This window comes from Megalopta genalis, chromosome 12, assembly GCF_051020955.1.
Source record: "Megalopta genalis isolate 19385.01 chromosome 12, iyMegGena1_principal, whole genome shotgun sequence".
NCBI classification, from domain to species: domain Eukaryota; kingdom Metazoa; phylum Arthropoda; class Insecta; order Hymenoptera; family Halictidae; genus Megalopta; species Megalopta genalis.
The window spans coordinates 3383994-3400808 of record NC_135024.1 but is presented as its reverse complement, the minus strand read 5'-3'; the positions used below and the strand labels follow the sequence as shown (position 1 = coordinate 3400808).

At 37.8% G+C, this 16815-nt stretch overlaps 1 protein-coding gene and 1 long non-coding RNA gene across 2 annotated transcripts in view; one reads left to right on the top strand and one right to left on the bottom strand.

The window, feature by feature from the left end:
- Nucleotides 1–16815, bottom strand: part of LOC117228809 (lachesin) — a 196246-nt gene that overhangs the window by 116890 nt on the left and 62541 nt on the right. The window contains exon 2 of the mRNA XM_033484816.2: nucleotides 12999–13052. Coding sequence (XP_033340707.1) covers nucleotides 12999–13052 — 54 coding nt within the window. The remainder of the gene's footprint in view (nucleotides 1–12998; nucleotides 13053–16815) is intronic.
- Nucleotides 6535–16815, top strand: part of LOC117228812 (uncharacterized) — a 48350-nt gene continuing 38069 nt past the window's right edge. The window contains exon 1 of the long non-coding RNA XR_004492377.2: nucleotides 6535–6729. This is a non-coding gene — a long non-coding RNA (uncharacterized LOC117228812). The remainder of the gene's footprint in view (nucleotides 6730–16815) is intronic.

Below are 16815 nucleotides of genomic sequence, written 5' to 3'. Positions count from 1 at the left end.
TAGTGGTTCATAAATAGATTAGATCTTCATGAAGATTGCACCATCATAATTGGATCATGGCTGGATCTTTAATGGTAACGAACAAAGTAGTAGATAGAAATCCGTTTCTTAATCATTTTAATAAATTGTGCAAATATATAAATACTGCACCTAGTCACTTTTGCTACGAATGTGTATAAAATCCGCAGTCTAATCATAAATTTTCATATGTATTTACTTTTCACGTTAAAAGTTGTATACATCTTAATTGCACAACGTAATGGACATTCTTCCGAGAACGTTGCAAAATTTCACGATTTTCCATTTCGTTTCGCAGTTAACCAACGTTATAATTTTCATCCGTAATATATTCAATTACTTTTCTGTGTCGTACGCAGCAATTTTTTACACAGTTTTAATTAATAGGTTCTTGGTTATATCTCGCCCATAATAGAGCCATGTTTCAAGATCGTATCACCTGGCGTAGATAGAATCGGAGAAAACTTACATGATCGATTGCTGTGAAATGTTTATAGATTATTCCACGAGCTACTAACACTTTCTAGCAGAAAAATGATGTTTTTATAGCCAGCTTGTCATAATTTTGATGTCGAAAGTTGCCAAGCAGAATTCGAGAACTCGTAATTGGGGAATTTGTAATTTGAGAACTTGAGAATTTGGAAACTATTATTATATCATTATGTTATTATACTGTTATTTATTCAGCTTACCGGTATTATAGAAATCATGAGATTGCGCGAAATTGATACAGCTATTAAATGGTTTTCAATAAGCAAGGTATCAAAATGGTAATATTAATACACGAGTCCGCATGAATGAAGCACGGGAGTAATCTCTTATTGTTATCACTATAAACCCCGAACTTACCGCTGCTGGTAACGTTCAGATTACTTTAATTATTGTCAAGAGAAACACTTAGCCGTTGAATACGGGGATTTACATACGGCCATGTATAAACTCAACAGATTGAGGCGCGAGTTCCATATTTGAGAACATTAGCGGACTCGCGATCAAAATGAAACCATTTGCACATTGTTCCATGAAATCCGATTACGAATTTAGTTCGTCAATTGCATTAGTTTGACGCGGAATCTGTAGTACCAATTAAATAGCTTTGATTTATGCGTTTGTTTTTCACGGGCATATTAACATATTCGCAGTTACGCAATGTTTAATACAGCACTAACAGAAATGAAACGTTTTCGTTCTTAGAGAAATATTAATAATCATGGTTGTTCAGATAAATCTAAAGAACAATATAAGCGCAAGGAAAATCAACATTTTTACTTACATTCTGAGAGCGAAACGGGAAACGTTAACGTCTTTCGTGTCGCTAAGAATTTCAACGAATTCAACGATTATCAACGATCGTCCGACGATTATTCAACGAATGCGCGAATAAATGTAAATTTTGCGCTGCCGCAGAATTTTGATGTCCCTCAGAATTTTTAAGAGTCCGGGCTCCCTTGAGGCGAAGCGAACTTGTCATATTTTGTCGCGTCGGGTTTGAGAACTCGAAGCTCCTCGAAACATTTTTCCGAGGGTCTATTATTCCACCTCGAGAACTGATTCGAAAGCGGTTAAATATTATTATCGCGGCTCGCGCTCGAAAGAGAAACAATGGGCAACGGCCAGAAACGCGACAAGGAAAACGAGGCACAGATTTAATAAACTCCGGCCGGTATCGCACAATCGGCCGTCGACCGAAAATAATTTACAATCGAAAAAGTTTGCCAAAACGACTTTCCGCGGGAAAAAGAGAGAGCGAGAGAGAGCGAGAGAGAGAGGAAGAAAAAAAATAACGGCAAAAAAGTGTTCACTGTACGATTTTCCGAGCGGGTTGCGGTTTGAACGTAACTCGGCCTAAGCTGCAGTCGAGTGGACGGTTTCGCATATGCGCGGAAAATAAGAGTTTCTGCAATTGCTGTGGTCGGTCAGTAAATACGGGTCTAACCCGTAAATAACTTTAACTGCGCTAAATAGCGTGTCCGCGAAAAGCCGCGGGCTCTAACTTTTTCAACAAAAATGAAGTTGTCGGAAAATATTTTCTGCTTGCCGTCCGGTCGCGGCACATTTTCGCGTAAAATGCAACCGAACGGAACGATCCGCTTTATGCCGTTTCGATGTTCCGGCCGGAACCGAAAGAATACGGTTTGTTTATAAATACGCGATGCTCTTATTGATATCCGAACGCTCGGCTGGCTCCGGGGCTCCATTGATTTTTGCCGGCCGTGAAAATCGAATTTCTTCGTTCGTTGCTCGAAGTTGAATCTCTCTGTGTTTAATGCTAAAGCTACCAGAGGGGAGGGGGTAGTGCTGGTGGTCAAAATGACATTTTTGGCATTTTTTATAATTAGACCGCGGATCTTTGTGCAAAATTTATACGTCGAAGTATGAAAAATATACGCAAAATTAATGCAGAATATATTCATGAATATGAAATACGATACGTAAAAAGTATAAAAACTATACGCAAACTGCTTTATTATCTGCATTATTCACTACTACTCACTAGTATATCTGTTACTATATTTACCGTAATTTGCATTGCAACGTAATTTGCAATGCAACATTATTTTTTCCTATATTATTCTATATTGTGTCGATTCGTGCCTTTTATTCAGATAAAATTGATTCGATGTTCTTTCAGCATCGTACGACGTGATAGAAGCATATAGCTTTTTTCCAATATTGTGCTATTGCATTGTCTGGAGTTTCAGTAGTTTCAACAGCGTTAAGATGTTACTAAGCTCGATGATATCTCAAGTCCAGGATTTCTTTTCAAGGCATATTTGCAGTTTTCTTTTTCTTTTCCTCGACGAGTGTTAGAAGGATCTCGATCTAGCTTATTAACTTTGAAAGAGTACGTTAATTGAATTACTTAAGGATAATGTGTTCGTCTCTAATTTCATTGCAGCAGCCGGTAAAATACGGAGATCACGTTCAATAAAAGCCGAATCGACGGTAAGATTTTTATCCTTGAAAATCTGCTTCAATGCACACCGCATCTTTTATTCTTCGTGCACATGTCTTGCGTGAAACGCTGCCGCCTCCAACCACGTTCCCCGACGTGTTAGAATCAAGTCAATCGAATATACGTATACGAAATATGCAGATATATGCAAAAGAATATGCAACGTACAAAACATATGCGATATGCAAGATATGCGAAGAAGTTTATATTTTTGAAACAAAACTCCAACGATAAAAGCAAATTTCTGTCCAAGACGTTTGCGTCTTCTTTCTTGTTACTGTCAGCATCGGTCTGCTAGCACTATGGGAAAAAATAACAGGCACAGTTTTATTGTATAAGTTTGACAGTTGCAGAATATTTCTGGACGGCGCTCGGCCCGTCTTGCTTGTTCTTCATTATGAATTCGCTGTCATAACAGCGGCCGTCTAAATGTCAAATTTTTCTTAACGAGTTAAGAATAAAAGTAAACGCGAAAGTGAAACAACTATCCGGCGTAACTACGGAAATGGGACGCGGTACTAAACCGAGTCTCTTCGTCCAAGGAAACTTTCCAGATTGTCCTCTTCCCATTTCAACTCTCGAATTACGGTTGATACTTCGGCCGAACGACAAAACCGAGAAAACAAAATTGTTTTTAACACCTTCTGCGGAGGACAGTTCGCAACGGTACGCCGCGTCTGTAAGTGAAAATCGTCCGTTTTATCGCATTTATTTGATAATAGCAATATCTGTTACAGAAAATGATAACTCGGAGATTAAAAGTTACATTATATTATTAACTTATTTGAAACAAAAAACGAAATTTCTATTTAGTACTTGTTCGTTGCTTATTCTTCATGATATAATTAAGATATTACCAATTTTTATTGATATGCATACATGTGAAATGCATAAAATAAATAATACCCAATAATAAAAAGATAATAATACCTAAAAATAAAATGATGATAAAAAGAATAATAAAAATAAATAATATCTAATCAAAAATTGAATTGTACTCTCGAAAGGTTACGTCTGTTAAAGAGGAACGAATTAATAAACAAACGTAATTCATAAAAGCAGCAAGCCGTTCTGACGCTGAAGAATACCGTTCCTATTCTTCATTCAGATTCACCGGCTTAATACTAGAAAATATTAAACGGGAATACTGTAACGAATGGCTGCCAGATGTCGACGAATTTCGAGCGTTCAGGAGGACCTTTTTGGGGTCGAGGAAGTTCGAGAATTTCCCGCGGAAACTTTGTTTCATTTAGCGATGTCTGACTTCCTCGGGAAAAATCATGACTCCGCACGCAAATCTTCTCACTCGACGTAAATCCGAGAAACCATCCTGGCGTGAGCCATCTTCCAGGGGTTAACAACCCTCCGAGGTTTAATTTTTAGTCGGTAATACAAAGCTGGATGTTACTTTAATCGTTTTTTTTTCGTGTCAGATTATATAACAGCATGCTGCTGATCGAGATCGAAATTTTTATTAAAAATTTATCGGAAAAATGAACGAAAGTGTACAGCTTTCACCGGATTATTCGAACCATATTCTTTCGCAGTTCGTACTACATTCGATACGAACGTTGCTCGATGAATGAAACGTACGTTATATATTTTCGTAGGAACTTTATTTTATTAAGGCTGCAGAAAAATCGGCGAATATCCTGAGTATACACCATTCAGAGAGTTTGATCATTGAGCTATCCGACCTCTTCAACCTAGAAGCAGTTCCAGTCCTGTTCTGTATTCCCTCTACATTATACTTCGCTATCTAGCAAGAGCTTCTCTTACGCAAACACCGTCTGCCTTACGTGGACTACGTTTATTGTACAGTGAGCTTGAAACGTACATTACCTTGTCAAATACACAAACCGAAGATAGAATCTTCTAACAGAATCGTCTAATTAAATACCTGGAGCCAGTGGTAGTAACATCGGATAAACAAATTAATGCATCGCCTACTCTTAACCCTCGTTGTCTTTAATGTCACGCGTCTCGCAACATTTTCGCATTTTGTATCAATAGAAAATGCTAAAATAAGGCTCGAACATTGATGTTTTATCATCGTAGTGTTTTCTTCGATTTTCGAAGAAATAATACAGAAGTTTCTTGAAAAACTGCATCCGAAACGAACAATTCTTCTCAGCTGTGTAGATTGAGTTTCGAATGATGCGTATATGTACAGTAAATTCTCCCTAATTATCTTTCAGCTAGTTAACAAAAATGGACGATTTGGGAAGAGGGGATGCAATTATTCGAGCCTTACGCCTCGTTTTTATAATTATTGAGAATCGTCAATTTTTATTTACGAACTGTAGGACAATTGGGGAGAATTGTGTTACATTGCGTGCAGTGTCTTTCCAAAAAATATTTAACCTTTGTTCACTGTGTTGCTTTATACTAGTCCGATAAGATTCTAAAATATCTGCAAGAATTTACCTGAACTTTGATCAAAATTATAACTCGGATACTAAGCGATAATTGCTAAATGGCTGATCTTTATGAACATTGTCAATAATTAACAGCAATTCTAGTTCAATTTAACCGCAACGAATCTTCCAATTATGCATTTATGGCACGTTCAAAATTATGAAATAGAGGAAAGCGCGTATGTTGCAAAAAAAATTAATATTTTGTTTGCTGTTCGGCTTTAGACCAATATTTATACCAATATTTGGACTTACGAGATTCTAGGATATTTCGAAGAATATGCTCCGAATTTTATCAAAATTCTAACTTGAATGCTAGACGGAAATTACTGGATTGTTAATATCTGTGGCAGGCGTAAAAATTATGAAATAAATTAATGGCAATCTAACAGCTGCGACGATTCTTCTAATCAGCAGAAGAATTTCTTCTCGCAATTCAGCCATCAAAGGGCGCTGCTTGGAAGATAGGAAATCGTAAAGAGACTCTCAGCGTAGCAATTACATTTTTTTTTTCGGGTAACGAGGAATGCCCGCGAGTAAAGCGACGGGATTTAGGATGAATTACAGGTGAACGGATTAATTTGCTCTCGGTTCTGAACGGAGGAGGAGGAGGACTTCGATGCGGTCCGGCGGGCTGTTACGTAGGCTGCCAAACATTCCGAGACACGTTGAGACACGAGCTCGCGCGAGGCTGAGCAGCATAAATGCGCGAGACCGTTGCCAAACAGAAAGTTTCGCCATGTAAAGTAGTGCCTACGCCGTTGGGCCGACTAAACGTCAGTCCTTAATTAGTTTTCTGCGCCCGGCCTTAATTAATCCACGCGATTGAAAGGAAATTTGAAATCAAAGGAGAGCAGCGTGTAACTTGTTTATTGAATTCCTACGTCGTACTGCGGCTAAATGCGAGAGAATGTTTAAACTCGCAGAAGTGAATTAAGAGTATCGAGTAACCGAAGGAAGTTTCAGAGTTTCAAGAAATTAGCAAAGTTTGCACCGCGAATGCCCCTCTGCCCCCACCCCCCGTCCCGCACTCTTCCCACGCCGACCCCCCTCCCCTCGCCGTTCCTCGTCGAACCGGAGAGATATCGCGGTTCAATGCTTCCAAATAAGGCCAACTCCGAACAGATAGAATTTCTTCGTTACCTTCGGCACGTCGGGTGCTCGGACACACGCAATGTTCCGCTAATTAGATTCTACGTTGTGATTTCGACGCCAGGTGAAACGGAACACATCGTTTGATCAACTCCTGCTTAATTATTTCGACGCTGCGACCAGCATGCTCGACGAAACCGGAGCCAGCAGGCGAGCACTGGCATGAATTGAACACTTTTATTCAAGGTAAGATAACAAAACAACTGAAATACGTATCTGCAGTAATTTCTCCCGGAAATGCCAAATTTCGGGTTGCTGTGAATTTCCCTATGCTAGTTCTACGTCTATGTAATTTATTGTTACGAATTCCCGAAAGACAATACTAGGTACGTGACCGTCGAATCGTATCATGTGGCCTCCGAATTGCAATGAAAATAAACCGAGACGGATTTTTTAATAAAAATTTCTGTATAATTAATTACAAGGAATGAAATAATATCAAAAACAGTTTTCCCATTTATTGGCGACATATATATTATTTTATCTGCCTCGTTCATAAACTTGGTAACAATATCGAAAATTTAATTAATTAATTTAAAATTTAATCAATTTGTTCGTTCAAAAGTAAAAGACGACTATGCGATCGAATGCGATAAATAAAAACGCAATCAAAAGCAACAGTAACTTCGTAAAACATTCTGGGATAAGAGGAAAAATATTCTATGAATCATACAAGTTCGTATTAAATTTTTATAAGTTTTTGTAACACTTATATTTTAGTCTGTGATTCGCGTAAATTAATACGAGAAGCCTCCTGATTTATTATAACTCGAGAATATAATCTGGATGAAATTATTACTTAGTTCCGTCTGCACGAGTTTCTTTCTCCAATATCTATCTATCGATCGGTCCAGTTTCCTCTGTTTCATATATTAATCTGTTCGTCGTGTTCGCACTTGATAAATAAATACAGGAAAATTCGCAATCGATATCAGTAATACTAGAAAAAAGAAAGAAAAAGGAGCGTAATTTTCATGTGCGCGATCAGAATTTAATATCAACGAATTTGTGTGACCCGTTACGTCTCCTCTTTTTTTCCACTTCGTTGTCGAATGAGTATACTCGAGGCACTCGTGAAGCGGCTGAAATTGTGGCACGATGCAACACCGATAAACGTTTCCTTTTTTTTCTTTTTTTTTTCTTCCTTCCTTCCGATCACAAGAGCCATTAAGCTCTTCCACTAGAGCCGGTTAAGTGTCTGCTAATATGTACTCTAGGTAAACGAAATGCAGAATCATTAATTGAAATAAAAAGAGAACCGGGAAAGAAACGACGGCGGGATAAATATGTTGTATACTCGTGGGATTCGGTATCAGTTGGAAATAAAATAGCCTTTTTCTTTTTTCCCAATGAATTCCTACCACCCCCTATCAGACAATTACGTGTAAAGAGGCCATTTTCTCTGTTGCCACGGGGCACCCTCGTTGCGGCTACCGTTTTTTTGCGGGCTTAAATCTTGTTTAATTTACTCATTTCTACTTTCAACAGTTAATTCTTGTCCAAGTATCGTATAAATATAGATTTCTAAACAATTACGCGCCCCGTAGGAGTTACGATATAATATATAATAATTATATAGAGTACATAATAATATATTATAATATATAATATATAATAAAAATATATTATATAATAATTGATAATTAAAGTATTATATAATAATATAAAAATATATAATTATATAATATATAATAATTATATATAAAGCGAAGCGGTAATGAAAACGCATAAACTAAACAGTATTTGTTAAGATTCTTGTTAACGAAGTAGATGAACGGCGGTAATTATTAGATCGCGAAAATTAATTAAAACTGTCTGCATTAATTGCAAGATGCTGCAGCTATTATAGACGTTTATCTTTTTCCTTGGAAATTTTAATACGGTGAGCATAATGCAACAGTACCTTAATATCCTTTAAATATTTCAACAATATTGGATGCTACGAATATAAAATAAATTATTATTCGCTTCTCTGTAAACTTGAATGGCCAAATACTTTTCTTCCACGTATTTATTCATATGCGTTTATTTTGAAAGTAATGCAAGTCAATTTAAATAAAAAATGAGATATCACATAATTTGTGACTAACTTAATGTAATCTTTTTATTTACAATAAATGGACTTGTACCACCTTAAAAATAAATGGACCATAGGTCAAATTTAAAGTTGCCAACTGTTTTATGATTTATGTCGTAGCATATGAGACGCAAACAATTTCGATTTTCTTTTTAAATTAATTCATTACTATTGTCTCTGGTCAAATATTTATTGCCAGGGGTTGTAGCTCGAATACTGTGACTCGGAAAAGACTGTGTTAGATTTAGAGTTAATATGGTTTCGAGTGCAAAGGATAGAACGATCGATCGGTAAACTGGAATTCTTATTAGACCGCATATCGATTCAAATACTTCGAAATTTCTGAAAGCATTTCATAAAACCTGTGTGGTCCGGTGGCGAAAATTCGTACAAGATTCCCTTGGTCCCGCCATTCGGCAAGCATGGAATTGCATACGGAGAGGCCAACGGTGGTTGTGTATTAACGCACCGGGCGACGATGAGAAGGAAGGTTGACCTTTGGTAATCGCCGCGAGAAAGGTCCCGAAATTCCGCAGACCGTCATCGGCGAATGAAAGTGCGTGCATACACATGCAACCGTATACGCGCGTGCACATATGCGCGTACACGTACACCACATATGTACAGAGAGTAACACAAGGCAGCCGTTCGTTTCCCGAATATTAACAGAAGCAGCCATCCTGTCGGAAAACGAAAATGAACGCGCGACACGGCACCGTTGTCGAACACAAACACTCCGCGGCGGACGATTCCGGCGGTGCTTTGTTATCCGACAAAGGTAAAAACTGCGAAAAAATGAAAACACGGAAAGAAGCGCGTACAGGTAACAGATTTGGTATAAGTGCACGTTAAAAACATACAAGCGAGCCTGTGCTGCGCGTGTCTCTCTCTCTCTCTCTCTCTCTCTCTCTCTCTCTCTCTCTTTCTTTCTGTGTGTATGAATATGCGTATTTTTACGTGTGTGTGTGTGCGTATTCGCGAAGGCGAACACGCGTGTGCGCTCGACGTACCATGAACGCTCATACAGTTGCATATGAAATGTTTCACGACCATCAAATAAAAAGCAAAAGCGTGTACCACGAAAATACGCGTCGTAAAATTCGCATTAAAAGACGGACAAAAAAAAATACCGGGCAGAAACGTACAGCCGTGCACGCGGAACGGAGACGCAGAGACGTCGACGCCGACGTCGACGGAACGCCCGCAGAGCCACGGTGCCACGGGAAAAATAATCTCGCGCCGAAGAGACCGGATAAAGACTTCGGGATCCGAGACAGACCGGTTCGAAAATTTAATCAATTCCGCGGCGCCGAACAATCGCGGTTTTATTCACGCAACTGTGAAAATCTTCCAGCTGGGGCGAAAGCTGCCAAATGCGGAACGGTCGCCTGATTCTGCCCCCGAACTGCGACCCGGGAATTATATTTGTTATTATTTATTGCGCGGTGCAATATTCAGAGATGATTCTGCGGTTGCCGGCGGTAGGCGTTGGATGCGACAATTATTTCTGCTGCGAATTAATTATGTATTTTGTAATCAACGTTTCCACGGAATCTGATAAATCAATAATCTCGAAAGAAACGCGACGCTCGTTCTCTCTTTTTTCCTCGCTCACTCCGTACATCCGGCACACGCTCACGTGCGATCGAAGGTTCAACCCTTTCGCTGCTGTTTAAAATGAGAAGGTATAGCGGACGAATTATCTACATTTTATGCTATTTTTATGACTTGGCACTGGTACCACCAAACCGGGCAAAATTACTGGTCTCTGATTCGTTCTTTTCCAGTTACGGAAATTACGAAATTTGTTGGTGAACTTTTTTATTCGAACGATCTTATCATTGTTACCGAGCGATACACGTTCGTTGAGTTTATTCTGTCTATTAACAAACTATTATCTTCATTCTTTTTTGCAAGCTGTTTCACGAGTAGAGAGGAAAAACAATTGGTAGGATTGAAGTATGAATATTTTCGCACAATAATACGAAAATCGCACAACAGTACGCGAAAACGTTGTGTAAAAAAGTTACAGTGAAAAGTATACATAACGCGAACGAACAATGTTCCATAAAGTAAAAAAAACATCGAAACGGTGCAACCAAATTTCTGTTCATTCAATGGAACAATGCAATCAATTCTCTGCGTAACTGAATTCGAAAACACTTCATTCTACACAATTGATTTATGTCCGAATAAAAAAATACTTCATCCGCTCATTCGCGCCACAACGGCAACGCAGTATATTACAATCTGTGGAATATTATCTAAGAATGTTTTGCCAAATTTTGGTGCAATTAAAAAGACCTCGATTTCTTTCAAACAAGCGGTGAAAAATATCACACCTTTTAGAAATTTCCAAAATTTCATATTGAGAACTTTATGAGCTTCTCCGGAAAACAGCGTTCCTGCGAATAGTTAAGATAATGAGAAACCAAGTTGTCTATAAATTTTATTTTTAACATTTCATTATTTTCTACATATAAAAGTACTGAGCCATTTATTACGAAATATTCTTGGCTTAGAATAAGTTTAAGTATCTTAACTTTAGCGTTAAACGTTTGTCTCTCAGATGCGTCGCGTATTTAAAACGGCATTATTACTTCTTAATATTAAACTTGAAATATCTCCTAAATCAATGATCTTTTGCAATAAATGGCTTAGTATATATATATAATTTTATGTATAGAAAATAACGAGCTGCATCGATCGATGCCACAAAAAATGTGGCATTTAAAAAAATTAAATTGCCTTTCATATCTTCTTTACGCATTAACACGCATAATCAACATCAGATTACGTGTCGCCTGAAACCATTCAACATTTATTTAAAACATTTTTTAGCATCGTCAACGCTGTGTAAAATATTTGACTAGATCGACTCAAACGGGTCACCCTGTATACGTAATATTTCGTAATTCTATGCAGGTTTCTAATACACAAAGTAATTAATAAATCTTTAGAAAAAAAGAGAGAACAATGTCGCCCCGGGAACCGTTAAAACTCGGCCGAATACTTTCACTGGCAACTTCCATCACTGGCTGCGACGGGTCCTTGCGCCGCGCACCGATCACGTCCGCCGCAATTCTGCCTTTTGACGTTCATTACATGTAATTACTTCGAAAAACAAATTCCAGTTCCGCTAATTAATTTCGAATTTCCGTAAAAGTTTCGTCACGAAGTTTCGGCGCGGCCCGCGCGCGAACCAGTATCACGAAAGTGTCTTTTTAAAGCGCCGTAAAGGCCGGGGCGACGAGTGAACTTAAAGATATGGAGGAGTGGATGCCAGCACCTTAATCTTTCTTACGGAAAAGTTTCTCCCGTCGCAAATCTTCCCTCGTGCCCCGTCACCATCCCCGTGGCCCGCAGCCCGATCTCGCCGCGCCTCCTCGGGGAATACAGGAACGAGCGTGTAAATCAGGAGACATTCGACTTTTTAAACAGATTACGCTCTCTGCGAGCAGCGCGACGAATATCGTTCCGCACCTCTGCTATCAGGTTCGACGAAGTCGATGGGTTTCGTCGGAGCACGGGATTTTAGCATATTGCCGGCCTGCTGGCCTTATTGTCAGACCGAATCGGATTCGTCGACTTTGGAAAATGTTGCGTCGCATTTAACGATCAACCCCTTCACAATCGTTCGGGCTAACGATTCTCCCAGTTTTGGTTTAATTTAATTGAATAGCGTGATGATTCGTTTATGGTAAATACCGTCGAATAAATTCGTTTTAGCAAATATTAATAGTTGTAACACGTCGAAATAAAAGTTGCAAGAAAATCAATCACAAATTTCTCTGGTAATTTCGACCTCTAAAATAACAAATTTCTAATAATACAGAATATACAGGGGGTCCCGTAATTATGCTAACACTCGGAACAGGCTGATTCTTGAGATCATTTGAAGTAACTTTTTCCTTAGCGAAAATGCAATCCGCGGCTTCGTTTACGAGTTATTAGCGATAAATACTGACCAATGAGAGGCGCGACAATTTCTGGCGCAAGGCGGCCGAGCCAACGAGCGGTCGAAGCCCAGTTCCGCTGATTGGATCGGTCGCCTCGCGCTAGACGGACTCGCCTCTCATTGGTCAGTGATCTTCGTTAATAACTCGTAAACAAAGTCGCGGATCGCATTTTCGCTAAGGAAAAAGTTACTTCAAATGATCTCAGGAATCATACCATCCCGGGTGTTAACATAACTATGGGACACCCTGCGTTTTGTTGTCGGTGAATTCTTTGATTAGATTCTTTGAACTATTTCATTTATTAATCCTCAAAATAAAACACCATACACACATTATTATCTTCATACTACTATAATTACTTTTATCGTACTAGTATGATTGAGAAAGTCTTTAACCTTGAATAATGAGAGAATACTTACAGTTATTGTTGACTGCGTTGTGTCGACTACCAATACCCACAGATTTTGGGACCTCTGAAAACAAAACTTGGATCATTAGAACAAATTCGACTGTCGATAACGCTTATATTTAAGTTCAGATAAATGTTTCAGAATTTAAAAAGCACTTATGATAGTAGGTAGATTACGTTAAACACTGTTCAAAAGTGCTTTAGTTTTTCTGCTATGATTAATCAAATAAATAGAAAGACAATGAAACGACAAACTCTGCTAAATTCTTTCACATTCGACTATTTAGATTCTGACAATTAATTGAAATTTATCTGCAAAAATATGTCGAGAAAGATTTACGAAGAAAATGTCAAACGATCAAAAGCGTACACGGATTAATTCCCCGAAAACCATAAAAGTCGGGAGAACAGCACGGCGCTACGGTATTTTCCGAAAAAGTGGTCGAGCGATCGCGATGTTAGCCTACTTCCACGTCGACCTTGCAAAGAACGGAGTACAAAGTATGACAACGGGGAACATATTAAACTCATGTCAGAGGTTAAAAGGCCGAGGATAATCCCAGATAATTTTTTACCCGCGAGGCTCGGTCGCGATAATGCGCAAGTTTGAACTGTGCAATAACCGGTGTTACTTTGTACACTAATGAAATTCAAACTTCGCGGTTTTATTTAATAGAAATTATGGTATTGTAGAAAGTTGGAGTGTAAGCCCCGGTAAGAACGAAAATACCATAAAACCTGGTAAGCCGGTGTTCCGTCCGAACTTTCATTATTTTAAGGGGTCATTGTGACATGCAGAGCTTGAAGCAGCCTTAAAGGAGGGATTAGGAATAGTAGTACGTTATGCTTCTCGTAAACCTGATATGATGGTCAGTATGAGCTCTGGTACCATACGGTGTTCGTCGCTGACAATCAAATTTGTAATACTGCTGCTCTGTTTCAACATTTTGTGTAATCGTCCTCTGTATATTTGACTTTTAATCTCTCTCTCTCTCTCTCTCTCTCTCTCTCTCTCTCTCATCCCCTTTCAGTTGTGGAACTTTCGTACTTCTCACAAATGATCGTGAATTTATAACGACATTTTGTACCACGAATACAATTAATTAATATGGCCGAAGTGAAAAACGCTGCATGTCACGACTTCAAAGAACACAAGCAATATATTGAGCAACGCTCAATTGCATCGAGCAATTAAAAGCACGATTTAAATATGTACTCTGGGTAAAAAAACGTTAATCGCCACTATAAAGTCGAATATAAATTCGAGTAATAAAATAGAATGAAAACTACTTTAATGATATCTTTGAAAACTGTTCCAGCTTCTTAAATATTATTTTTGACAAGATTGATTCGAGTAACAATCGAAAAAATAATGAAAAAATAACATTGAATAATCGTATACAAGAAAGGTCTATATGGCCACATAATTTATATGAATAACCGGTAGGCCAATAACATTTACATACGCGTATATCGGAACGAAATGAAAATACGATATTTACATACGTACATACATATAGAAATGAAATTAAAATACAATCGCCGAATATTATATTTTAATTACTTGCAGTCATCCCGAAGCTCCGATATTAAATTTCGATTAAATGAAAGCTGATTAAGTCTGCAGATTACTAACAAATAAATAAATTAATATTAAACACCGGTTTCGATGTTTAAACGCGTAAATGGAATATTCTGATTCGCGAAACTGTGAAAAATTGAGGGGAGATCCCGTGGCTACGATGTGACGAGGAATATCTCAAGATTACTCTCTGCTCGCTCGGCACCTCATTAATGTATTAATTAATCTCGATTTTTACATCATCACTTTTCTTGAACGACATCGATCTATCGAATCAAGTGTTCCCGCTGAATGCCATTACTTTTTAAGTTTTTTTTTTTTAGCATCTCTCATGAACGGTAACGATTACAAAGCGGATTTTAGGTGTTTGCGACGAAAATGAGCAGATCGAATGCAAAACTATAGAAGCATTTGAAAATTCTGAATATGCTGGTGTATCATTGTCGACCCACTAAAATTACTGGAAAAAGAAACAATTGTTTGTATCTCGTTTCTGTTCTGTCGCAGAATGTCTTTTATCAACGCATATTCAAATTGATCCGAGAGTTCGCTCTTCGCTAATTGGCAGTAATTACCAACGAAAAGACTGATATCCGTGGAGCGTAGCTGCTTTAGCTAGCATCCGTCTATCAACATTGGAAATTTGGACGTAGCCCGTAGCTGATGGTAAACAGCAAATGTTCCGATGGTCACTTTGACACGTTTGGTTAACGGCTGTCTCAGACTCCCGGAGGTGATGCGTCACTATATGGTTACACGTAATAAAACAATTAGCACTGGATTAGTGATATCGACACTAAGCGAGTCCGAATAACCAATTTATATATTCTAATTTTCTTGATATTTATTAGTCGTCACAAGGGTCTTGCAAAATACTCATTAATTTAATTTCGTTTCGAAACGTATAATTTGTTTACCGATAAGAAATATTAGCGTACTAGATCAGTACAAGTAATACGATATATTAACTACTTAATATATAATAATAATAATATATAATATATAATAACTACTTTATCGTATGAAGCAGAACACATACATAAATAATATCTCACACACACACACATAAATTCAATTAGTATCTCTAATTAATCTCCTCTGGGAGAATATTTTATCGCAGATCTTAAAATATAATGGGAACTATGAAAATTGATTGGTCTCTCGGATTCTTTTAATTGTTATAATTCAGAGTCTTATTTGAATACGAAATCGCGCTGTTGCAATACTTTCATTGTTTATGAAAGATGATGAGCCTATATTTTAAAGCAAGTCATGTTTATTCATTAATTACGAAAGAAGCTTAAATTGTAAATAGATCAGGAAATTATTTGTGATGTAAATAAACGTAAAATTAATTTAGACAGTTGTCTGTGTTCTAAATAAAATGACATTAGAAAGCTATTCGTATTGTTAATGAAATTAGATTAGAAATTCGTATCGTAAACTGTGCATATTCTAGGCGAACGTAGACGAAAGGATGGTTTATATTGTAAATAAAGGTAAACAATTAAGGTAAATAATCATCATTGTAACATTTGAATTCTCCGTGAAACACACAGTTAGCTAAAAATATTTGTATCACTCTGAGGAATGTATGCTGCTATCAATTATACGAAAATATAGCATTTAATGTTCGAAACGCGATATCAATGTTTGCTTTTCAATAAGTGAACGGATCGTAATCGCTTAACCTAAATAATGAAGGTACGCTTTTCAATCCCGAACGAAACGTATTAACGGGAAGTATAAATAAATATCGTCACCGATGATTTCAATTTTTCACAGTAAATTGTTTTCCCGGACGAATTTCGGGCGACCGTGTATTTCACCGGCAATAATTAATGCGATAGTATATATACGCGAACAGTTGATGTAGACGAAAACATTTCGTTTGTTGTGCTATCCTGTGGGTGGATTCGGTATAATTATGCAACGCGCAAACGGTTAGCATGCATAAATAAACAACGTAAATGTAACGACCACCGGGCAGTAACAAATGAGCGTTGAGACTTTTGCGATGATATTTTCAAACGTAATTACCATTACGCGACGGTCCGACGTTTGTAATTCTACAATACCGTTAATTATTCCTCGATCGTAAACAATCGTTAGGATCCCACGAACGCCGGTGTTGCCAACTACGACGTAAGGATTTCGGTATTCGCGCTGCGAATTGTCAACTGTCGAGAGTGTTAATCAATCGATTAAACATTCTTTTGTAACATTAAATTGTATTTGCGATTGA